This window comes from Taudactylus pleione, unplaced genomic scaffold (genome assembly GCF_031769625.1).
Source record: "Taudactylus pleione unplaced genomic scaffold, aTauple2 ptg000016l, whole genome shotgun sequence".
Classification (NCBI taxonomy): domain Eukaryota; kingdom Metazoa; phylum Chordata; class Amphibia; order Anura; family Myobatrachidae; genus Taudactylus; species Taudactylus pleione.
Window position 1 is genome coordinate 931,304 of NW_028284418.1, and position 24,493 is coordinate 955,796.

The window sequence follows — 24,493 nt, forward strand, 5'->3', positions numbered from 1 at the left end:
TGGTGAGGCCTATTTGACTGTGGTACGGCCGCTAAGAATTTAAGTTGACCGTACCAGTCCATTTAGGAAATCAGACTCTCGGTTTTGTCCTTTCTGGTTTCCATAAAAAGGGTTGGCCTGCCACTACGCTAACTTTGGCAGGATGGATTCACAGGTCTTCCTGTTCCATCCTCTATTAAAGCTCTTCCACTAGGTCTGTGGGTCCTTCGTGGGCAGCTCGACGTGGCGCCTCAGCGGTGATTGGCAGCCACGTGGTCATCTGTCCATATTTTTGTAAGGTATTATGCTTTTGATACCTTCGCCTCTCAGGATGCTTCCTTTCGGCGGCGGATTCTCCTTACAGCACAGGAGCGTCCCCACCCTTAAAGGATACTGCTTTGGGACATCCCCAAGGTATCCTGTGGATACCCTATGGACCCTGAAGTAGAAAATATGAGATATGGTAAGAACTTACCCTTGTTATCTCTATTTCTACGAAGTCCATAGGGTTCCACAGGACTCCCGCCCTGTCACATCTGTACTGCAGATGGGCTTTGATCTGGTCACCGGTTTCTCCGTCTCCTTCTGGTGAGAATGTGATTCTTGTGTGTTCCAGACTCTTCTCTCTCTTTTTTGCTCCTGCTCCGGCCTATGGCTTGTTACGAAACTGAGTGGCCTGAGGCTCGGGGGTGGGGTATAGGAGAGGGACCCCAGTGCATCCTGGGAGGCTGAAAATTTAACTCTGTGGTGCCTGGATGTCTGCCGCCATCGCCTATACCCCTAAGGTATCCTGTGGAACCCTATGGACTTCATACAAATAGAGATAACAAGGGTAAGTTCTTACCATATCTCATATTATTCTCTACAATCACACAACACATGGATGCAATGAATAACTGCTTTGGTTTACAGTAGTTCTTTGTCTGTGAAGAATTGATTAAAACTTGTTTGGGTTCAGCATTACCATTGAGTTTGTAGAACTCTGTACTTTGAATATAAAAGTATGTATTACAGATTTTGCTTAGATATGTATGAACATGTGATTTGATGTTAGAAACAAGGTTAGGCAAAAAATGTCACCATCATAAAACAAGCAGCATAGACATTGCTAATTGATACACTCTGAACGAATGACCCTAAACCCCTCATGTATGTATTGTTAGTTAGATGAAGATGGACTGTCTTTCTCATTAGAACAATGTCAATATGCTTTTTGCTAATAATCTTTGTATTGTCTTTTGTGTTGTAGGAAGCCTGTCTGCAGGGAAACTTGATTGCAATCTGCCTGGAGCAACTTAATGATCCTCACCCACTTCTCCGCCAATGGGTTGCTATCTGCCTAGGTCGCATATGGCAGAACTTCGATGCTGCACGCTGGTGTGGTGTTCGTGACAGCGCTCATGAAAAGCTTTACAGCCTCTTGTCTGACCCCATTCCCGAGGTTAACCAAAAAGATTAGGTTCAGCTGATTGACTTAGAGTCCTCTCTTTACTTCTGTGCATTAAACGCAGTTTGCAGAGGTGACCACTTACTAGCCTGCTCTATCATACACAGGTACGCAGTGCTGCAGTGTTTGCTCTTGGGACCTTTGTGGGAAATTCAGCTGAGAGAACAGATCATTCCACAACAATTGATCACAATGTGGCCATGATGCTGGCACAGCTCATTAATGATGGCGGTGCAATGGTCCGGAAGGTATGTTATTATGGGGGAGTGGGAAGTGTGACAGGTAGACAGTCACATGTTTGCTGTGCTGCATGTGCAGTTACTTTTAGAGGGTTCTTGTCATCTTATCAAGCCAGTGACATAAATGGGAGACTGTTTCAGGTCCACAGTGGGTGCACCCGTATGGTGTAAAGTACAAATGTCAAATAGAGCCTACAAATTCATGACGGTTTAGCTTAGCAGCATCCCTGAAATATGAGACCTGATGTGCCTTAGTTGGTGACATTAGGTCCCAGTGAATTAGTAGGCTGCAGTCTCAAGAATATTGGTTTAGCTGATGTAGGGCCTGATTCTGAGTCACATGCAACACATCTCGGGTGTTTCTGTATTCTCCTGAGTGTTTCCTCTGCCTACAAAATGGCATCCTATACTGTATGTTAGCCACGGCCACGCTATAATGTGATGATAAGAAGTCCGGTGCTTTTCTCTGTGATATTAATGACCATGTTACTTCACATTATTTTGGCTGGGTTACTCCCATGTGTCTCTGTTGCCTTTGATATAGTTGCTACAGACAACTACAACATTTCTATGTTTTTATTTTTTCTAATGTATGTATGTATGTGACGTGCCTCAATAAAAATGTTATTAAAAAAAGAAATTTTGAACTCTTGCAAGAAACCTGTTTGAAAATGATTTTGTCTAGTAGTCCGACAAGTGTTATGCTTTTTCTATAAAGTGTTAATTTGCAATTTATAAATAATATTTAGTTTTGCCTTTATTTCCTAGTGGTCAGTGTAAAATGTGGTTTAATTCTATTATCATGTTCTTCTATCTACTGTAGTGTCCACAACTTCACATTGATAATACGTCTTTCTTTCTATCATCCCAGGAGCTGGTTGTGGCTCTCAGTCACTTAGTTGTACAGTATGAGAGTAATTTCTGCACGGTTGCACTTCAGTTCATGGAAGAGGAGAAGAACTATCCTCTCCCCTCTCCAGCTTCCACGGGTGAGTGCTGCAGGTTAAATACCTTACAATAGACATTTCATATTCGGATTGTATGTTCATAACCTGGTACCCACATTTCAGAGGCAGGCAGTCTGACTCCTGTGCGGGAAGCACCCAGCACCCCTCGCTTGCGATCTGTCAGTTCCTACGGGAACATCCGGGCTGTGACAACCCCTCGAAACTTGAACAAGTCTCTACAAAACCTCAGTCTGACGGAAGAGGGTAAGATGGTTGCAAAAATACTGGCTGGAAAGAACCATTTTTTTCCCCTTCATCAAGCTCATTCTTTTTCATGAGTTGGAACAGAACAAAATATTTGAATTCAGACAAAGAATACAATCTGTAAATGGATACATATATAAGTTAACAACAAAAAAAAGTAGCACAATTACTATATCCATGTGTCACAGATCTGGTAAAGACTTGTAGAATAACCCTACAGTAGTGACTTTCAACCTATTGTAGGTTGAGATCCTGTACTTCGTAATAGCTAGATATATAACACCATGATAGTTATACATATTTACTAATTACTACCACATGTCCAAACGTTTACCAATTGCATCTTAATGCCTAGAAATGTTTACCAGTTACATCACATTGTCTAGAAATGTATACCAATTACCCCATCATGTCCAAATGTTTACCAATTATCTCAGGGGTCAATCCTATTAGGTACGAGTTGCCATTGCAACGGCGTTAAAACGCCGGCAACGGACCGGCACCTCAAACCCTTTGCGGCCCGTTTCGAGCCTGAATTCGGACTGCCGTAAAGTGCGGCCACTGCTGCGATGACTCGCACCGGCGAGAACGTCCCGGCTAATAGGATTGACCCCATAATGTCTAGACATGTTTATTTACCAATTACCTCATAATTTCCAAATGTTTAAAATAACGTCATAATTTCTATTATTGTTTACCAATTGACTTATAATATTGACAAATGTTTACTTGTTACCTTATATCATCTAGAACAGTGATTCCCAACCTCAGTCCTCAAGGCACACTAACGGTCCTGGTTTTAGTAATATCCATGATTGTGCACAGATGGTATAATCAAAATAACTGAAGTACTAATTAAGTCACTTGTGCTCAAGTATGGCTATCCCTAAAACCTGGACTGTTAGTGTGCCTTGAGGACTGTGGTTGGGAACCCCTGATCTAGAATGTTTACCAATTACTTGATAATGTCTTCACCAAGTGCCCTGTGTTATCTATATACAGATGTTTCCTCATTCATCTTTGCTGCAGTCGGCCCAAACAGCCCCTCTCAGCGCGCCCAGTCCTGTGAGAGACTGCTAGAGCCGGGCGTCCTTTTTGTAGAAAATGCTTCCAAGTCGCAATGCGGCTAGGGTACCTCAGGAGAGGCTGCTGATTAATGTGATATGTAAAGCTGGTTTATCTGTGTGCCACGGAGTCTGAATCAGCATGCAAACCGCTACAATGCAGTGCCCGCATCTTTTTTCCACGCCAAGCTCCATTTACAGACTCAGTCTCACACAGATATATATGTCACATATCAAATTTATTAGCAGTCTGCTGTGTGTCCTAGATGTATTTTCCACAAAGAAGATGCCTGACGCTAGCAGTGTTGCACGGGACCTGGCTGCTCACTCATGCCAGGCATACCGCTTGCAGTGGCATATTGTGGCTAGATAAGCAAGGACACATATGTATGTTTACCATTTACCACATAGGGGCTCATGTTCAGTAGGATTTGTGTCTAAATCACAAGAAGTAAATGCTTGCACAGGTTACCATATATACGAAGGAGCAGGTTTGCATATACACCTATCTTAGTCCTGGAGACCACTAGTATATGCACCTGGTTTACACCAGAAGCTTGTGGCTTCACAGTGGTATTAGTACATGTCTGGATAGTGTTTTACTAATTAATAAATATTAAATAAAGCTGCATTCACCATGTCAAAGAAAATTAAACCCAACACGCAAACACAAAATTAGTTTTTTAATAAGTGCAAATCAAAACACAAATCCGTTGTCTTGCATTTTGAAAGATGGAATGGAAATATGCTTTATTGCTGAGGACTTATTGCTAATATCACTGTAATAATGGGATTAGATTGCAGCACCAGCATACTACTAATACTACTAGTATTCACATAAATGGGAAGGATTCAGATGGATTCAGCCAATCAGAAGTGGCCACTGATCTCCATCATAGGTTAGCAATTTGCCCCTGCAAGCGATCCACCTGCAAACTGGCACATATACATCTATATTGTGGTCAGCATGGGACACTTTTATCTCGAACATACCCATATTGTATATTGGCTACTCTTACATGCCAACTTAAACCTGCACTCACTCCATTTAGCACAGGGAGTCATAAGCACAGAATGTCACAGTTGGCATGGCTCTGGATGCGGAAGAAATTCTGGTGCACATGAGCAGTAAAAACATCAATAGGAACAATTTGCAGAGGGAAACTGTTTGAATCCCTCTCTACATGAGTCCCCTTAATGTCTAGATATGTTTACCAACTACAACTGAAAATACAACTGTTTAATACAATTGACCTTTGTCCTTTTAAGGGCTAGATGCTGGAAGTGTGAGGGTTGTAACTGGTGGTGTTTGCTGGCTACCCCAGTAATTCTATTATAAAAAAGAAAAGCCAGTGTAGTGCACACTGCAGTCTCTCTGATGTCCAGCATCATGTCTTACCTTTAAATAATATCATTAAAAAATTGATGACCAATAGCACAGCTTCCACATTTATTATTATGCTGAAATATGCTGAGACATGTAACGGAATGTACCTTCTGCTTATTGGGTGCATCTTCATTTTACATATATTAAAATCATCCAGAAACAAGGCCATTTGTTAAGTTAACCCTCAGGGGCTAGTCCATTGTGTAGTACTTCAGTATAGCAATGTAATGGCCATTAGTTGGAGTCCCAGAGAAGGGCTTCCTTCTCTGGTGCCAGTAGCAGTGCTCCATGTACACATTGTTATGTGTCTCCTCTATTCTGTCTTCTTTAATTAGGGGGCGGTATTGCAGCATTCTCTCCTGGAAATCTTAGCACCAGCAGCAGCGCTAGCAGCACCTTGGGGAGTCCTGATAACGAGGAGTACATCCTGTCCTTCGAGACCATCGATAAGATGAGACGTGTCAGCTCATACTCCTCTCTCAATTCTTTAATTGGTAAGAGCTCCAAGTGGGTGCCTGTGTAAAAACATTCTAAAGCAATGTTTCTTAAATCCAGTCCTTGGGACACACTAAAAGGTCCCCATACATCTGCGATGTATTGGGGCAATTCCCCTATCCCCAGATGCCAGGGTCGGGGCATCAGTGAAATCCAACATGTTGGATGTTCCTGATTTGCCAATCCCAACCAAAATATGATCATGATCTGCAAATCAGGTATTTTTAACATGAAGGATTTCACTGATTCCCAGACAAATCACGATCATCGATGGCTGCTGATATGCCTTTCTTATCGACAAATTGGCGGTTCCGGCCGGATCGGGGAAACATCAGGCAAATGTATGGGGCTCTTTACAGTGCATGTTTTCAAGATATGGGCAGCACAGACGGTGTAATGGTTAGCGTTACTGCCTCACAGCACTGAGGTCGTGGGTTCAATTCCCACCATGGCCCTAACTGTGCGGAGTATATTCTCCCTGTGCTTGCGTGGGTTTCCTCCGGGTACTCCGGTTTCCTCCCACACTCCAAAAATATACTGGTAGGTTAATTGGCTCCCAGCAAATATTAACCCTAGTGTGTAAGTGTGTGCGCATGTGTTAGGGAATATAGATTGTAAGCTCCACTGGGGCAGGGACTGATGTGAATGGCCAAATATTCTCTGTAAAGCGCTGCGGAATATGTGTGCGCTATATAAATAACTGGTAATAAATAAATAAATAAGATATCCTCACAGAATCACAAGTAAAATGATTAGAAACACCTGTGGATCTTTTAAAATGTCAGTCAGTGATGAATACACTGTTAGTGTGTCCCGAGGACTGGATTTGAGAAGCAATGATCTAAAGTGACCTTGTTATGCATATGTTTCTCAGTATGTGACGCAGTGAGCCCATGCCATTACCATGAAAGCACAAATTACTATCTCATTCATCCAGCATTCTAAAAAGCTGTGCATGATGTATGCAGGGGCGTACATGGCCCATAAGACTCTATCACCAGGACTGCTTCATGTCCTACTCAGATTCATCACTTCGGCTGCCTTTTTCTCTGTGTTTCCTCTTTCAATATACTGTTTCTTCACTGTGCACTCCTCCCACCACCCTGTTATTGCCTCTCATCACAGCTTCCTTTTTGATCCCAGTTTGCTGGCTTCGGTTTTAGAGTCCTCTAGGGCTCGCAGTGATCATTATTAGCTGCCTCTGCTACAAATCGCACAGATTCAGGGAAAATATACTCATCAAAGGGAACTTTTAAAAACCTTCAAAAATTATCAGTCAAAGAGGAGAGAGACAATCGCCAATCCTTGCACTGCTCCCTGGGGTTACACTCCATGCATTGGATCTGCAGTCTTCTCTAGTCAGGAAGCACAATTAGTACATAAGACTGATTGGTAAATGTATTTGTTTATTAAAGCCTGTGTGAGTGTTAATAGAGCAAAACACACTTACACATACATATATACACACACATATATATATTATGCATACAAGGCCATAACTAGGTTGTGTGCGAGTGGTGTGTGCCACCGCTCACCCATGGACCCTGCATCTGGCTAACGGTGTCTGGAGCAGCACCCTGTAGCCAGAATCGCTGCTGCAGTGCTGTCCGGAGCATCCTGCGGTAATTCCAGACATGCACACTGCCTTTCTTACAGGATGATCCAGTCAGTGCTGTAAATCCTGGCACTGCTAGCCCTGCCCCTCCACATGAAGTCATGCACTCAGAGGATGTGGTTGGCACAGGGTGCAGAAAAGCCCTGTTACGGGGGCTGTATGCATACACTGAAGCCAGGACATGACTGCTTGCTGAACTTCACCATCGGTTGCGAATCACCTTCCACACAAGTGCTTCTTCAATGGTCCACAGAGATAAAAATCACTCTGTGCCAGGTCAGGACTGTAGGGAAGATGGTGCTTCCAGTGGTAGCGGTGTAACAATTCACCTGTGCGGTTGTCTGAGTGTGACCTGGCGTTAACTCTATCATGCAGCAATATGAAACAGCAACCCAGGTCGTTTTCGACAAATTGCCCTCCGCAACCGTCTCAATGTGTCACAATAGCGGACAGCATTCACAGTATCTCCCTTGGTGAGAAAATCAACAAGAAGCACACCCTTGTGGTCTCAAAACCCCGTCGCCATGACCTTCTTTGCTGATAGAGTTGTTTTGAATTTCAATGAAGATGGGGAAGATGTGTGTTTTTATGTCATGGATGCTTGCTTCTTCTCTGGTATCACATGATGCACCCACATTTCATCGTGGTACCGCATCAAGTACCATCCTATTGGTTTTGTGAACTTTTGTGAGTTGTTTCAGTACCCAATGTGAACACTTTCTTCTTCAGGGTTCATAGGGGATCCACAGGGATACCATGGGTGTGTGTGGTTGGAGTGATCCGGGCACCAAACAGTTAAGCTTTAGCTCCCAAGATGCCCTGGTCCTCCTCCACATATATCCCGTCCCCAGCCATTGACATACAGTTTTTCGTTTGGTGCTGGACAGGATCAGTCGCACCTTTTGTAACAGGGGGACTGCTTTAGCAGTCCCAAGCATTATATTAGTTATTTTATTTTTATCTGAGCAAGCAGTAAGGCGTCCTAATGGGCGCCTGTGCCGCTGCTCCTACTACCTCAGCTGTAAGCAGTCTGGTGATTTCGGCGGGCGCCAGCAGGGCTTGGCTAGTCGCTTCACTGGGGACCCAGGGCTGCAGCCGAGCAAATGGAGAAGAACAGGTTAGGTAATTCCTCACTTGCTGGGAATCATGTGTTGTTCAATCCTTACTTCCGGCTGTGGAGACCCGCCGATAAACACTGTAGTGGGAATGGTTCGTCCGCTCCCCCACTAGACCACTGGAGAGGTTAAAAGCCAGCGTTGGGGACCATGTAGAGTCCAGCGGCTTCCAGGTCCCAAAAAGACTAGTGTCTTTTTACTAGAGATGTGCGCCGACCTTCGTGTTTTGGTTTTGTATCTGGATCTCCCCTGGTTTTGGATTTGGATTGGTTTTGCCAAAGCCTCACCTTCGTGTTTTGTTTTTCGGTTTTGGATCTGGATTTTTTCTTAAAATATCATAAAAACAGCTAAAATCACATAAAATGGGCCTGTTTTAGTTCCTACAGTATTATTAACCTCAATAACATTTATTTCCAGTCATTTCCAATCAATTTTGACCACCTCACAATATTATTTTTTTCATCTAGTTAAAAGGTTGCATCCAGCTAGCTGGCTGACTAAGCCAAGCGACACAGTAGGCAGCACCAACATGTGGCAGTTCAGCTTCCATGTTTCAACACGGATACAGTTTGTTATACACCAATAGTGGACTTACTGTGACAGCAGTGTCGCAGTGCGGGGTGCTGGCGGTGTCCTCAATGCGAGAGTGCCAGTGGTGTCCTCAATGTGGAAACGCCATCAGTGTTGGCAGTGTGACGGTGTTGGCAGAGTGGGGGCCCTGGCAGTGTCCTGAGTGCATAGTGCTGGCAGTGTCGGTAGAGCAGGGGTGCCAGTGGTGTGGTGTCCTCAGTGCAGGAGTGCTGACAGTGTCGGCTGTGCAGGGATGCCCTTGGTGTGGCAGTGATAGCAGTGCGGGGTCGCTGACAGAGTCCTCAATATGTGGGGCAGTAGTATGTGGGTGCTGGCAATGTCCTTAGTGCAGGGTGCCGGTGGTGTCGGCAAAGCAGGGGTACCAGCGGTGTCCTCAGTGCATGTGTGCTGACAGTGTTGGCAGTGCAGGGGTGCCAGTCGTGTCCTCAGTGTGGGAGTGTCGGTAGTGTGGGGTCGCTGATGGTGTCCTCAGTGCGTGAGGCAGCAGTGCAGGGGTACCTGCAGTGTCTTCAGTGCAGGGTGCCGGCTGTGTCGGCAGAGCGGGGGTGCCAACGGTGTCCTCAGTGCATGTGTGCTGACAGTGTTGGCAGTACAGGGGTGCCAGTGGTGTCCCCAGTGTGGGAGTGTCGGCAGTGTGGGGTCGCTGACGGTGTCCTCAGTACGTTGGGCAGCAGTGCGGGGGTGCCGGCAGTGTCCTCAGTGCAGGGTGCCGGCAGTGGCGGCAGAGCTGGGGTGCCAGCGGTGTCCTCAGTGTGGGAGTACTGATGGTGTCGGCAGTGCATGGCCGCTGGTGGTGTCCTCAATGCAGGGTGCCAGCAGTATTGGCAGAGGGGGATGCTGCCAGTGGGGGTCGGCAGCAGGGGATGTCAGCGGTGTCGGCAGCGGGGGTGCCGGCAGTATAAGGCAGCCGGGGATGGGTGGACAGCATCTTCTCCTTCCTGTGCCAATATTCAATGGGCTTAACACTGATTGGCTGAGAGCCGTGACAGACGGGATCGCGAGGTTTTGCCTCGGGAGAGGGACCCAGGGCAGGCAGGAAGATCTGAGCTTGGTTCGGATCGCACCGGATCCCCGAAATTCGGGTGGGTTCAGTTCTCTGAGAACTGGACCCGCTCATCTCTACTTTTTACCCTCTCTCTACTAAGGGGTGTACTAAGTGGGAAGTCCCTCCCACTGTTGATTCGCATGTGATACGCTTAGTCAGAAGCTCTATTCTGCCTTTACAGTCTACATCCTCCCTTAAGGATGCCACGGATAGAAAGCTAGAAACTTGTCTCAAGTCAGTTTACTCGCTTTCTGGCGCTATCACTAGGCCAGCTATGGCTGCGGCCTGGGTGGCTAAGGCTATCAAAGGATGGGCAGAGGCACTGGAAGAGAGCCTGCCATCAGATGCTACCAGGGATCAACTGGCCTACTTCTTTCATATTCAGGAAGCGGCCTCTTATTTGGGAGTAGCTGGAGCAGTAGGATACTGGACTCCTTGCCTCTAAGGCATCTGCGACCTCGGTGGTCGCTCGCCGGGTCCTTTGTTTACGGTCTTGGAAGGTGGACACAGGATCCAAGAAGGCACTCAAATTCTTACCCTTCTCGGGAGAGAGGCTGACCGGCGCAGAGTTGGTACCGTGGCAGCCTCAAAATCTGCCTTTCTGCGAGTCGAGCAGTCTTGGTCGGCCAGACGTTCGGCATCCAAGTCCGACGACAAACCCTCCGCCTGATGGGGCGGGTCTCCTCGTGGGGGGCCGACTTCTTCGATTTGCTGACTCTTGGTATCAAACCACAACAGACACCTGGATCCAAGAAGTGCTCTTTCAGGTGTATACCCTCACTTTCCTGAGGCGTCCTCCCCAGCAATTTTTTTGAACAGGTCCCCCATCAGACCCTATCGCAGCCTTGGGCCTCCAGGAGGCCATTCACTCCCTCCTGCGTTCAGGTGTGATAATACCGGTTCCTTCAGCTCAGAGAGGAACTGGTTTTTATTTCACTCTCTTTTTGATTCAGAAGCCAAATGGGTTTCATCGGCCTATTCTGAATCTCAAACCCCTCAACAAATTCATCCAAGTGTCCAAGTTCCGTATGGAAACTCTATGATATATTGTCCTGGCATTGGAGCCTGGGGATTTCATGGCTTCTCTGGACATTCAGGATGTATACCTGCATGTACCTATTACTCCAATCCACCAGCACTTCCTAAGGTTTGCTGTTCTGCAGCAATATTACCAGTTTTGGGTGCTGCCTTTTGGTCTGTCAATGGCCCCTCGGGTCTTTACCAAAATAATGGCGGTGATGGCAGCACACCTCAGACTCCAGGGAGCCGGAATCATGCCATACCTAGACAACCTCTTAATCTTGGCACATTAACTGGCTGTGTTGAAACGCCATCTCCAGCTGACCATGGACTGTCTGCAAACACATGGCTCGATCATCAATTGGGAAAAATACTTCCAATCTCCGACACAGCGGATAATACATCTGGGGGCACTCCTAGATTATCAAATACAGAGGATCTTTCTGCCAGCAGACAAGATTTTGACACTACACTTGCATGTTCGCAGCTTGCGCCACAATCGGAGGGTATCCATTCACTCAGCAATGCAGGCCCGGGGGTCCATGGTGTCCACCTTCGATATGGTGGTATATGCCCAGTTCCACTCCAGGCCCCTTCAACAACTGATTCTCTCCCGGTGGAACGGACAGTATCATCTTATCCGGTCCCAAACGATCCTCCTCTCTCTGGAGATTTGGCTGTCCCTCTCATGGTGGCTACAGACATCCCATCTGGACAATGGTCGCCCCTTCTGGATTCCAGATTGGGAACTTCTCGACATATGCCAGCCTTCACGGATGGGGCACAGTTATCGGTGGTCATACCTTTCAGGGCCAACTCAGGAAAGTCGCCTGCCCATAAACATTCTGGAGCTTCAAGCAGTGTACAGAGCACTCACTCGGGCGCAAGACCTTCTCCGGGGCCAGGCCGGTCCAGATCCAGTCTGACAATGCAACTTCGGTAGCATACTTCAACCATCAGGGAAGCACGTGAAGTCAGACAGCCATTGCGAGAAGTGCCAAACATCCCGGTCTGGGCCGAATGTCATCTCCCGGCAATTTCGGCAGTGATCAATCCTGGAGTCCTCAACTGGGAAGTGGACTTCCTAAGCCATCACGACATACACACCGGAGAGTGGGCTTTTCACCTGGATGTCTTTCAACTCCTGGTGGACAAACGGGGCCTGCCAGACGTAGACCTCATAGCCTCACGTCACAACCACAAGGTCCCCAGGTACAGGTCCAGGACCAGAGACCCCTCAGCCGCCTTCGTGGACGCTCTGGCAGTGAGGTGGGACTTAAGTCTTGCATACCTCTTTCCTCCTATTTCCCTCCTTCTGAAAGTTCAAGCAAGAAGGCGGCGCGGTGATACCAATAGCCCCAGCCTGGCGACATTGGTTTACCGACCTACGGAGTCTTGTGTAGACACTCCCTTTCCACTTTCCTCTACGGCAGGACCTGTTGACGGAGGGCTTTTGCCTGCACCCGGACCTACTTCAGCTGTCTTTGACGACATGACCATTGAGTCATCCCTCTTAAAGGCTAAGGCTTTCGCTAGCTCTGTGACCCAGACGATGCTCAGCGCACGTAAGCCTGCCTCAGCCCGCATCTATTACAGAGTTTGGCACTCTTATTTCCAATGGTGCTCCCCCAGAGGCTATGACCCTACAGTTTTTAGGGTCTCCTGGGTGCTTGCCTTTCTGCAGGATGGGTTATAGTTTCTGCTCTGTCAGCCTGATTCCAGTGAAGGATTGCTCCCCTGCCTGATGTCAGAACATTCCTGCAGAGGGTCCTCCGCATTCAACCTCCTTTTATCCCTCCGGTGGCTTTGGGATTTTTCCCTGGTTCTTCGTGTCCTACAGGCTCCTCCGTCTGAACCTCTGTACTCTGTAGACCTTAAGTGGTTGACAGCGAAGACGCTCCCTAGCTATCTGATTTGGCAGCGCTCCCCTGTTGCACCGCCTTCCCTAATCTATCATCCGGACAGAGCTGTCTTCCGTACCAGGGCTGGGTACCTTCCTACAGTGCTGTCCCGGTTCCATTTGAATGAAGAGATTGTGGTTCCGTCCTCCCAGTCCTCGGATCTTTCTGCAGGTGAAGCTTCCTTGGATATGGTTCATGCTCTTCGGATCTACGTGGATCGTACGAAGGCCCCGATTCAGAGCCGGACGCTCTGACAGAGCGCTCGCTCTGAATCAGGGCCGTCCCTCCTTTTTGGATCGGCCTCCCGGCCGCTCGCATTGCTGCGGGTGACCAAAATGATGGTCACGATGGTCAAGACCATCGCGACCATCGGGCTTGCGACGAGACCCCTGCGGTAGGGTCTCGCTGCCGCAAGCCCTGGAGTGCTTTTGGCTCTATCAGAGCCAAAAGCACTCCCACTGACATCACTAGTGATGGCAGTGGGGCCGGCCCCAGACGGTAGGCGTTCCCATGGGAACGCCTCCGTCTGGGCAGCCACGCCCCTGGCACGCCCACCAAAGGGGGCGTACTGTCAATCACCATCGACAGCACGCCCCCTTTGGTGCGAGACCCATAACGACGGCTTGGCCGTCGTTATTTGGGTCTCGCGCATGTGCACGACGGAGCCGCCTCCGTCGTGCGCATGCGCACTTAAGCAACATCGACCCGCTTGCGAGCGGGTCTGAATCAGGCCCTAATTACCTTTAGGAAATCAGATTCTCTCTTTGTGTTGTATGGCTTTCACAAGCGAGGCTGGTCAGCTAACAAACACTCTGGCTCGATGGCTCCGCATGACAATCTCTCAGCCTACACGCAAGTTTATCTTCCTGTTCCAAACAGGTTTACAGCTCATTCTACTCAGTCTGTGGGATCCTCATGGGTGGTTCGAAGAAGCGCCTTTCTGTGCCTTTTGATACCTTTGCCTCTCAGGATGTTTCCTTTTGGTTTCGGATTCTCCTTTCTGCTCAGGATCGTCTCTACCCTTAGGGGAAACTGCTTTGGGATATCCCCATGGTATCCCTGTGGACCCTGAAAAATAAAATGAGTTATGGTAGACTTACCTTTGTTAACTCTATTTCTTCGAAGTCCATAGGATCCACAGGGCGCCCACCCTGACGCACCTGTCCTCATTGGGTATTTTTTTCTCTCGATCACTGATTCCTTCATCTTCTGGGAGAGTGTTTATTGAGAGTAATGTTCTTCCTTCTCCTCTCTCCTGCTCCTGCCTTGGGATTGTTTACAAAACTGTCTGCCTATGGCTGGGGGCGGGGTATATGTGGAGGAGGAGCTAAAGCTTAACTGTTTGGTGCCCAGATTACTCCAACCACACACACCCATGGTATCCCTGGGGATCCTATGGACTTCGAATAAATAGAGTTAACAAAGTGAAGTCTACCATAACTCTTAATTTCTCCTTTACCCCAGTTGCTCATGAACAATGTTGTACACAGTACAGCTCTGACCTGTTGAGGCATGGACTCCACAAGACCTCTGAAGGTGTCCTGTGGTATCTGGCACAAAGACGTTAGCAGCAGATCCATTAAGTCCTGTAAATTGCAAGATGGGGCATCAATGGCTCAGGCTTATTTTTCCCGCACATGAGACAGATGTTCAATCGGATTGAGATCTGGGGAATTGTGGAGGTTAAGCCTACACTTTGAACTCTTTGTCATGTTCCTCAAACCATTCCTGAACAATTTTTGCAGCATATCAGGGTGCATTATCCTGCTGAAAGAGGCCACTGTCATCAGGGCATACCGGTGTCATAAAGAGGGCATACTTGGTCTGCAACAATGGGTGGGTGGTACCTGTCGCATGAATTGCAGGTCCCAAGGTTACCCAGCAGAACATTGCCTAGAGCCATACATTCTACCCACTCACAATACATTCTAGAATGATGCCAATATTGTATCCTGAATGATAAAAATGCTGTTATGTATAATGAAAACTGGCAAATTGATTAAAGGGGAACTCCAGTCAGATGTAAACAAAAAATAAAAAAAATAAAAATGTTAGCGCTTTTTTATTTTCAGAATTTTTAGTGAATGAACTGTATTTTATTTATTAGAATTAATCTTGTAATATACAGACATATTGTTCTAGTAATATAGACAAGGCAATATGCCTGGTCACCTCAACCACCCACCTTACCCTGTGTTATGCCCAGCGCTGCAGGGTTCTCCCCTCTCCTGCTCTGTCCCATATCGATCGTGGTAGTGAGATCCATGGGAGGGGGAGGGGGGCTGCGCATCGCTCCCATTGCGAATGTCCATCTCAGGATTTGATTTAGCAGATTATTATATAGATTTATCTATTGCTGTAATTGTTAATTTTCTGTCTGGAATTTATTTATGATACTAAATTTGCAACACTGAAAAAGAGTAGCTGTTTTATTTAGGCTTACCCATCATACTGTATGTATGTCAATAAAAAGCCACTAGCGGGATAACCCTTTTATGCTTAAAATGCTTGGTTAGAGAATGCACGGCAGATCCTGATCCCATTTCCACCCTGTTTCCTTTACAGGAGTTTCTTTCAATAGTGTCTATACTCAGATATGGAGGGTCCTGCTTCACCTCGCTGCAGATCCATACCCAGAAGCGTCAGACCTTGCCATGAAAGTGCTGAACAGCATTGCTTACAAGGTAGAGTTTTACTTGGCAGCCTTTTCCTCTGTGCACACATATTTCATGGCTACTGTTTCATTTTGTGTTTATGGCAAGATGTGGCAAGCAACACCTAAATCGAGTAAACAACGTTCTGACAGAGTTCAGTAATTAATTCAACTCTCACTGCTATGTCAAATTTTTATTTAGATTTTGATTAAATTTACTGGTTTACTGGCACTAATTAGGTACAATATAAAAAAAGCAGAACTACAAAAGTATATTTTTGACCACATTATGTAAGATATACAGAAAATTGTATGTATCTCATTATGCAGTCTCTCCAAAAAGAAAAACTTGTATTTTTAATGAACTAGAAAACAATGAAGTTATTTCTGACAAAATGGAAAATGATTTTGTTGATGAATTGGATAAAGCAAGGAGTGTTCCTTCTCCTCATCATGCAAAGAACCCCGGCTGGTGGTGGCACCGTTATCGCATAGTCGCAGGAAACCCATCATTTGTTGAGCATGTAGGTGAAGGCTTGGCTGACTAATGTTTGTCATCATTTACCTATTAATCCAGAGTGCACTGACAGGTGGCGTGACCACAGTCATGCTGGATTCCTGTAGCGCTATATATTATAGTCTTGAGTGCTTACTAACGCGGCTGTCATTATAATTGCTCTCCCTGCTATTTCTCTCCTGTTATAAAATGCGGAAATGAGGCAAGTATTACACTTCGGTCAGCTCTCTGCCCACAAAATGCTAGGCTCCCTATTACCGTGGGACGACATTATTACAATACAATTTAAAGGGAGAATTTAGGTCTTGTGTGTCCTCTTTATATCTAGAGATAAATGTGACGAACTTGGTGGGGAATTTCCTGCTGTCTATCTTGGTATGTTGAATGTCATTGTGGCTGCATTTCTCTGTGTACTATATACGCAGTGGTGCAGAGCTGTTCCCTAGAGGCCAACAGTCTTATGAACAGGGGGAGCATTTCTCTCTGAATGTGTCAGCGTGTGTGTAGGCTGTAGAGGATTCCTCTGCTCACTCTTACCTTTTCATTCTCCTGTTCTGTTGCCAGTGATAGGGGTTTATTTAACTCCTGAACATCCAGAGATCTGTTATTCTTTAATGATCAGACCATTTGATTTTCTTGTTCATCTTTTTCTGCCTACACACACAAGCAGAATTGGTTGCTAATGATTATATGACCAATTTGGCCATACATGTGTACGGCTAAGTTACACAGCAATAAGGATTAATCCTGGGATTTTGAGAGGCCCAGACAGAGCTGATTAACAATTTTGGTTGGACAGAATGAACCTGATAACAATTTCTTACAAAAACACGATTTTCAGTAGTGTAGTCTGTGGTGTAATGTAAGAGTTAGTAGAGAACAGGCAGTCCTGGCTTCCTACTGGCTGAAAAACCTCCATTCATTTAAACCACTCCCATCCTAGTCACATTGCAGGAGTATGTGAGGTAGCATTTCATAAGCGAATGTAAAACCTACTGAAATAATGTACTAGTTATCTGCTGTTTTCTCTCCCCTTATACTTTACATTTTACTATAGAGACTGTGAGAGATTATAGCTTTATTTAGTGATCCGGGAGCTTGTACAATAACACTGCTTACATAAGCCTAGATCATGTGATGGGAAAAGGAGTAAGGAAGGATGATTCATTCAGGGGATATAAAGAGTCTACACCTCTATTGAAATTACAGGGTTTGTATAATGATGAATCACATCAGACTTTTTCCATTTTTAGTGTGACCTTGAAACCATCAAAACTTAGGTAAAAAACAAGTAAACATTTTCTCTTTGGTTCTATCTGGGGGACACTGGAAAATGATTGGTTAAGTGGGGAAGCTAAGGAGTAGGTATTAAATCATTAAATCTGTTGGGGCTGAACCGATACCCTCTTAACCGTCTTACCTCCATTGGCTATTCTGTTTTTATTATTCAGTGCCTTTGGAGTAGGTATGCAGATTGTTAGGAGGTTTTTCTATTTCTAGTCATTTGTTTTTATTAGAGTTATTTCTGGGACATCAACTCCCTTATGAGATTCACATCTCCAGCAGCCATGTTATTCCCCTGCTTCAGCCTGCTCAGTTTTCACCCTGAGGGTACACCAGGTACCCATGAGTGTGCTGGGTCCCTATTGTTATACCTGCACCTGAAGGGGGGCCAGGAGCCTGCCACTGGTACTGCTGGGCGGGCTAAGGGTTATAGGCACTGTCCAGGCCCTTCCTCTGTGGGGTTCTGGCCAGGTTCGGCAGTGGAGGGAGGAGGCTTCTAGTAAGCTGGTCCCCTACAGGACTCCAGCTACAGGTATGCACGGTACCATTTTGGATGTGCCACAGTGCCTGGAACAACACTACCCCAGGTTATGCTGGGTGGGTGAGGAGACATGAATGAGGACTGGAGTGGCCCTTTGAAGCTTCGATATCTCCCCGGTAAGTGCAGTAGGAACTTGTTGAGAGCACGACTTTGATATGTTTTGTTTGGCACCGTTTTTTATGATGGACGGCACCATCTTTGTTGTGGCAGCCCCATGATGGACTCCTCTCTTTGTCAGTTTTCAGCTGTTTAGGCTGCTTCTCTTCAATCTTGTTGGGGAGTGTTGCTGTGTATGAGTTGGCTGTGGAAGAGTTTTGTTGGGTTTTCTGTGGCTGCAGTTTATTTTAGATTTCTCTTCTGTTTCTAGCTGCCAATATTGCAGGTAGGGAACCCAATCCTACCCCAATTGAATTGTAATGTGTGCCACCTTATAATCTCCCCCCACCCGCATGCCTCTGCCTCCCCTTTCCTTTCACTTAAGTACCTTAGTCACACTTACCCAGGCTCAGCTGCATTATGCACCTCTTGCTACCAGTAGGGTGATGTGGACATGTCACTGTAGGTCCTACATGTGCTGATGGTCAGGTAGATGGGTTGGTGGACCGGTGGAATGAGGAGAGGGGTCCCAGGCGGTGAAGCACTGCTTCTGGTTGAGGTTGTGGCAGATGCTTTTCTGCCAGCCCTTCCCCTGAAGCCGGGAGTAGTAAGGGAAGCACTGTTCTATGGTCTCATAGATGCTGCTTAGGCAACTGCTTCCCCGGGCTCACCCTGCTGCTGCTCCATGCTGCCCTGGGGAAGCAGCTCCATCAGTGCGGCTCGTAATTCCAGGAATTTGATTGCAGTCCTGGGTATTTTTGGGACACAAAAATGTTCAGGATCCAAGGATCAACTTGCCTAATTGCAGACTGTTTGCTTTTGTATTAAGTCACTGTTGTAGACCTGATAAAGTACAAGAGCTCACATATGATTCCAATTAGCTGGATATGTGTGCAATTAACAACAGCGCACCATACCTCTTATTTATGTAGTTGCTTGTGCCACTTGATGATAACAAATGTTGTGTGGCGGCCTGCAATCTCGATTATGACAAGAACAACTAAGGGAAAAAGTGTCTTTTATTATTAAAAGGTAATGGGAGACACTAGTGAATATCCAGTGTTATCTCGATTAGTCAGGTGGTTAAAGTGTCAAGGCTGAAAAAGGTACTAAATATGCACACTAAGTATGCTGGTTGAGTGTAAAAAGTGGGGGAGGGGGGAAAAAGACAAAAGTCTAATATGCAAGGTGAACCCAGTGACTTCAGTAACTGAGCTGTTGATGGATGAATTCTAAAACTCTGTCTCTGGATGATACGCAAGGTGTGTGAGTAGTGTTCTGGAGGGGCGGCGTCCAGTCTCCCCCAGGTACACAGTACTCGCCCTCAAGCGTCCTTTGTGGCCACCTCCCAGTGGACTCTGATGGATGTGTAGATGGTCGTGCTCCTATAGTCCTGGAGCTCTGCCGGGGAAAGGGATCTCCACACTGCTGTGACACGAGACTTCCGGGTCCCGCGATCTCGTGGTCTCCGGGCTGTGTCTGACAAAGCAGTGGCTCAACTCAGAGGGGGGAGACTTACTAACGGAGCTGATGGGTGATGTAGTGGTACAAAGTGTAGATCCAATGCGTTTCTGCCTTCTAGGAGGCCTTTCTCACGGATAATTGACATATTATGTTCTGGTGCTTTTAAAGCTGATAGTAACCAATCACACTGGAGGAATTGCAGAGGAAGGTGTGTATCTGATAAAGCGTCCTGATTGGTCTCAAAAAAGGAAGTTCTGATCTCCTAAGCTGTGTTACAACACACAGTGCATGTTAAACATAAATAGGCTGTATACAATGTCAAAAAAAGGAGAAAAGAAGGGTAAAAAAACATGGATGTCTAATCAGAGTGTACTAAAGTTATGTTGATTGCACAAAACAATAGGGGGTGTTGCCAGCTCTCCACACTTGATACTAATGTGGTATGCTGCAATTGTTGATAGCACAATGTGTTGGCACATACTCACATATGATTATAACCAGATCCTCATTCTGTGGGATGTATTTATAGCAATGGGCCCAAGTTGAAATCAATATTCAGACTTGAGGGAGACATGGTTTTCAGTAGGAAAATCCATTTCATTTCTGCTTTGTTAATAACATCAATATGATTACCACCTCTCCAATTGAGCTTAGGTTGTTCCAAAGTCACAAATTCCAGAGAGGCAGGGTCAGAATTGTGCCAATCTTTAAAGTGGTTTGAGACGCTATGATAAATAAAACCTATTTTGATGTTACATATGTGCTCATAGATTCTGACCTTAAGAGCCCTTGTGGTTCTACCTACATATTCTTTCCCACATCCACATCTCAATAGGTAGATGACTCCTTTCGAGTCACAAGACAAATCTTGTTTCAATTTGTAAGTTTCTTTGGTTGTAGTGGATGTCACGAATGTGATTGCCTTAGATGTTATATGTGCTGTTTTACAACCCACACATCTACCACAGTAATGGAAACCCATCTGGTGTGTTGTGAATGGTAATAGGGATTGTACCTGACCCATGGGTCCAATGTGACTCTTGACTAATTTCTGTTTAATATCTGGGGCTTTTCTAAAGACCACTTTGGGTTTATCAGGGAGTATGTCATGCAGGTCCTTATCCTGAAGAAGTATATCACAATGTTTGGATGGAACCTTCTTAATATGAGAGGAATGAGTATTGTATTGTGTGATGAAGTATGTTTCTTGTGTGTCAGTGGTTGTGGAATCTCTCTTTTGGCTTAGTAAAGCGGTCCTTTCAATGTGTTCAATGTCTTTGAATGCTGAGTGAACGAGTGTTTTATTCTACATTTTATCAGCAAATTGTTGCTTCATGATTTCACCATACTTGATGTAATCATCTTGTTTTGAACAATTGTAAATTCCAGGGATTTGATTGCAGTCCTGGGTATTTTTGGGACACAAAAATGTTCAGGATCCCAGGATCAACTTCCCTAATTGCAGACTGTTTGCTTTTGTATTACTTAAGGGAACCCGTTTTGCATCAGTTTTTGAGGTAAAGAAGAAAACGGTGGAGCTGTTGAGACAGCTCACAGATAATGAGCTACTGCATAACTTTGACCAATGGAAAAGAAGACTGCAGCAGTGTGTGTGGATGCAGAAGCGGAGTACATAGAAGGGAAACGCAGTTAAAATATACTTAATATAATTAAACATAAATTATAGCATCAGTCTTGTTATTTAATAGCCACATTTCATATTTTGGTATTTAGAGCTATTATTTTTGCCACTTTCCTGACTAAAGCCTCAGTCCCAACTAAAGAGAAGCATCACCAAACACATTTTTTTTTAGAATTAAGGCCAAAAAGTTCAACCATGGTCTCATCAGACTATAAGACATTCTCCCACATGGTGATTGAATATATTTTTGTGCAAAATCCTTGTGCTGTCATGAACTTGGGAGAGAAGTTGCAATATTGGCCATTACTTTATTGTGCCACACTTTTACCACTAATTGATGATAGTCTTCACAGTGTTTCATGGTACATGTTAATGCCTTTGAAATGTATACCCGTCTGGTGCCTTTCATCAATAATATACCCTAGATGTTTTTGAAGCTATCCTAGTTGGTCCACCCAAGAAAACTGCAAGGAAATCGTACCATGACAGCTGATCTATACTTGGTTAATCATAATGACATTACTGGCTGGTGTATGCTAATTTGCTGTATGCTCACCTTTGAACATACTTTTGTATGTGTTTGGTTAAAGCTGAAAGCAGCTACAGTCCCGTTACAGAAAGATGTGCATAATTGTGAAATAACACATTTCTTCTTCAGGGTCCATAGGGGGTCCACAGGTATGCCATGGGGAAATGTGGTTGGAGTGATCCAGGCACCAAACAGTTAAGCTTTCAACTCCAAGGATGTCTTCGGTCCTCCTCCACATATACCCCGCCCCGAGCCACAGGCATTCAGTTTTTCGTTTTGTGCGTCAGGATTCAGAAGCACCTTTGTAACGGGGACTGCTGAGGCAGTTACAAGCTTTCATTTTATGTTTTATTTAGTTTATTTTTACTTCAGAGCAAGCAGCGCTAGGCGTCCTAAAGGACGCCTGTGCTGCTGCTCCATTTACCCTCGCCAGCGCTGCAACACCAGTAACCTGATTGGCGATTTCGGTGGGCACCAGTAGAGCTTGTCTAGCGGCGATGCTGAGATCCGGGACTGCAGCCGGAAGCACGGGGACACAGGTAAGATGGTTCCCCCGCTCGCGGGGAACCACGTGGCAGTCCGTACCTCCAACAATTGGAGACCTGTCGGAGGTTGCTGTAGTGGGGCGACCACTGCGTCCGCTCCCCCACTAGACCACCGGGGCATGACAGTCTGGCGCCGGAGACAGTGGTGGAGGCCATGTTTATAAAGCCAGCGCACCTGGGGTGTTATTACAGAATAGGGGATGTAGGGTCTCCCCGGTAGCCCTTTCCCCAGCCCAGACACCGTTCCAGCTGAAGTTTCTCTGCATCTGGGTTGCCCCTCCTACCCTCCTCTGTATATGAGATACCCAGCGACCACTCAGTGCTCTGCTGAAACTGCTGGTCTCAGGAGGTTTTGTGTCTAGTCTCCCTGTATACCTTGCCCCAGAAGCCAGGTTATACAGTGCTCAAATTCTACCAACCCCTGTGTTTTGAGTAGTTTATTCAGAGCCCATTGCAAGTATGTTGTATATGCATTGTATGTGACTGTTGCTAGCTCTGCTGTATTGATATACTGCCTTTATTTTCTGTACTGTCAGTTATAACTATCACTGCTATTTCTCCTCAACCCATTGCTAAAGGTGTGTGGGGAATTTTATTTTAAATTTTTTTCTTCTCTATTATACTTCACATTGATTGTTACTTGTGTAGGCAGTCACATTTACACTTATTTATTATGTCTAAAGGTAAGGGTAAACAGGAGGCTGAGGCCCCAGTGCTGGTTTCATGTAAAAGCTGTTTGGCGGGCTTGTCCCCTCAGGATTTTATACAGGATGGTTTGTGTGATATTTGTTATAAAGAACCACCTCACCAGTCCAGTCTACCAGCCCTGTACCGGAGCCACCCTGGGTGTCCTCCTTATATCAGGTTATGACGCAGCTAGTGGACCTTTTGGCTACTCCCACACTGCCTCCGATATTGGGACACCCACAGCCATTCCAGCCTGCTATGTTTGCTCCCCTCCTATACATCCTTCCTGGTTGGATGTTTATGCCCACTCTAGTCAGAGTACGGCTCAGTCAGCTGCTGAGTTTCAGCAAATGTTGCAGGCAAACAGACCGGTAGCCATTAAAGCGCCTAAGTGGACAATATCATTTTGTCAGTCCGCCCAGAATGTGGATTCGGACGCATCATCGGAGGAGTCAGATGATGCATCTTGTTCTTCTCCAGGGTCTGTCTCAGGAGAGGAGGACCATCCTTCTACAGTGGATGTCCCTTCTTTGGTGAGGGCAGTCAAATCAATCCTAAATGGAGAGGATGACAAACCGGCTCCTAGACATAAGACTCCAGTGTTTAAAAACCAGAAGGTGGTAAAAGCTGAGTTTCCTAAGTCTGAACAGCTCACTGAACTTATGGGAGAAACGTGGAGTACTCCGTATAAACGGTTCCATGTTACAAAAAGATTAGCATCTTTGTAGCCTTTCCCACCTACCGAATGTACTAAGTGGGAAGTCCCTCCTACTGTGGATGCTCATGTGTCGCATTTAGTCAGGAGCGCTACATTGCCTATACCGTCCGCATTTTCACTTAAAGATCCTACAGATAGAAAACTTGAATCAGTGTTTTCATTATCGTCCGGCTTCCAAGCCGGACAATAAACCCTCCGTCTCATGGGACGGGCCTCCTCCTGGGGGACTGGGGGATCCCAGGGTGGGAGGCTGACTTCTTCATTTTGCGGACTCCTGGCATCAAGCAACAACAGAGGCCTTGGTCCAAGAAGTGGTCTCAGGGGTATGCCCTCACCTTCCGGAGGCAAACAGAGTTTTTTTTGTACGACTCTCCCATCAGATTCTATCAAGGCTTTGGCCCTCCAGGAGGCCATTTACTCCTTGTTGCGGGCAGGGGTGATAATCCCGGTTCCTGTGGTTCAACAAGGAAAGGGTGGTTATTCCAATCTGTTTTGGGTTCAGAAATCAAATGGGTCTCATCACCCTACTCTGAATCTGAAACTTCTCAACAAGTTTATCCGTGTACCCAAGTTCTGTATGGAGACTTTTCAGTCAATTATTCTGGCATTGGAACATGGGGATTTCATGGCTTCCCCGGACATTCAGGATGCGTATCTGCATGTGCCTATTATGCCATCCCACCAACAATTTCTGTGGTTTGTTGTCCT

At 45.9% G+C, this 24,493-nt stretch overlaps 1 protein-coding gene across 5 annotated transcripts in view; it reads left to right on the forward strand.

The window, feature by feature from the left end:
- Nucleotides 1–24,493, forward strand: part of RPTOR (regulatory associated protein of MTOR complex 1) — a 319,880-nt gene that overhangs the window by 265,110 nt on the left and 30,277 nt on the right. For 4 of the 5 annotated variants that reach the window (XM_088474208.1, XM_088474218.1, XM_088474209.1 and 1 more), the window contains exons 16-21: nt 1,229–1,420; nt 1,534–1,674; nt 2,537–2,654; nt 2,736–2,876; nt 5,663–5,821; nt 15,675–15,793. In XM_088474208.1, the coding sequence (XP_088330334.1) occupies nt 1,229–1,420; nt 1,534–1,674; nt 2,537–2,654; nt 2,736–2,876; nt 5,663–5,821; nt 15,675–15,793 (870 nt within the window). The remainder of the gene's footprint in view (nt 1–1,228; nt 1,421–1,533; nt 1,675–2,536; nt 2,655–2,735; nt 2,877–5,662; nt 5,822–15,674; nt 15,794–24,493) is intronic. The other variant, XM_088474236.1, reaches the window with a different exon arrangement.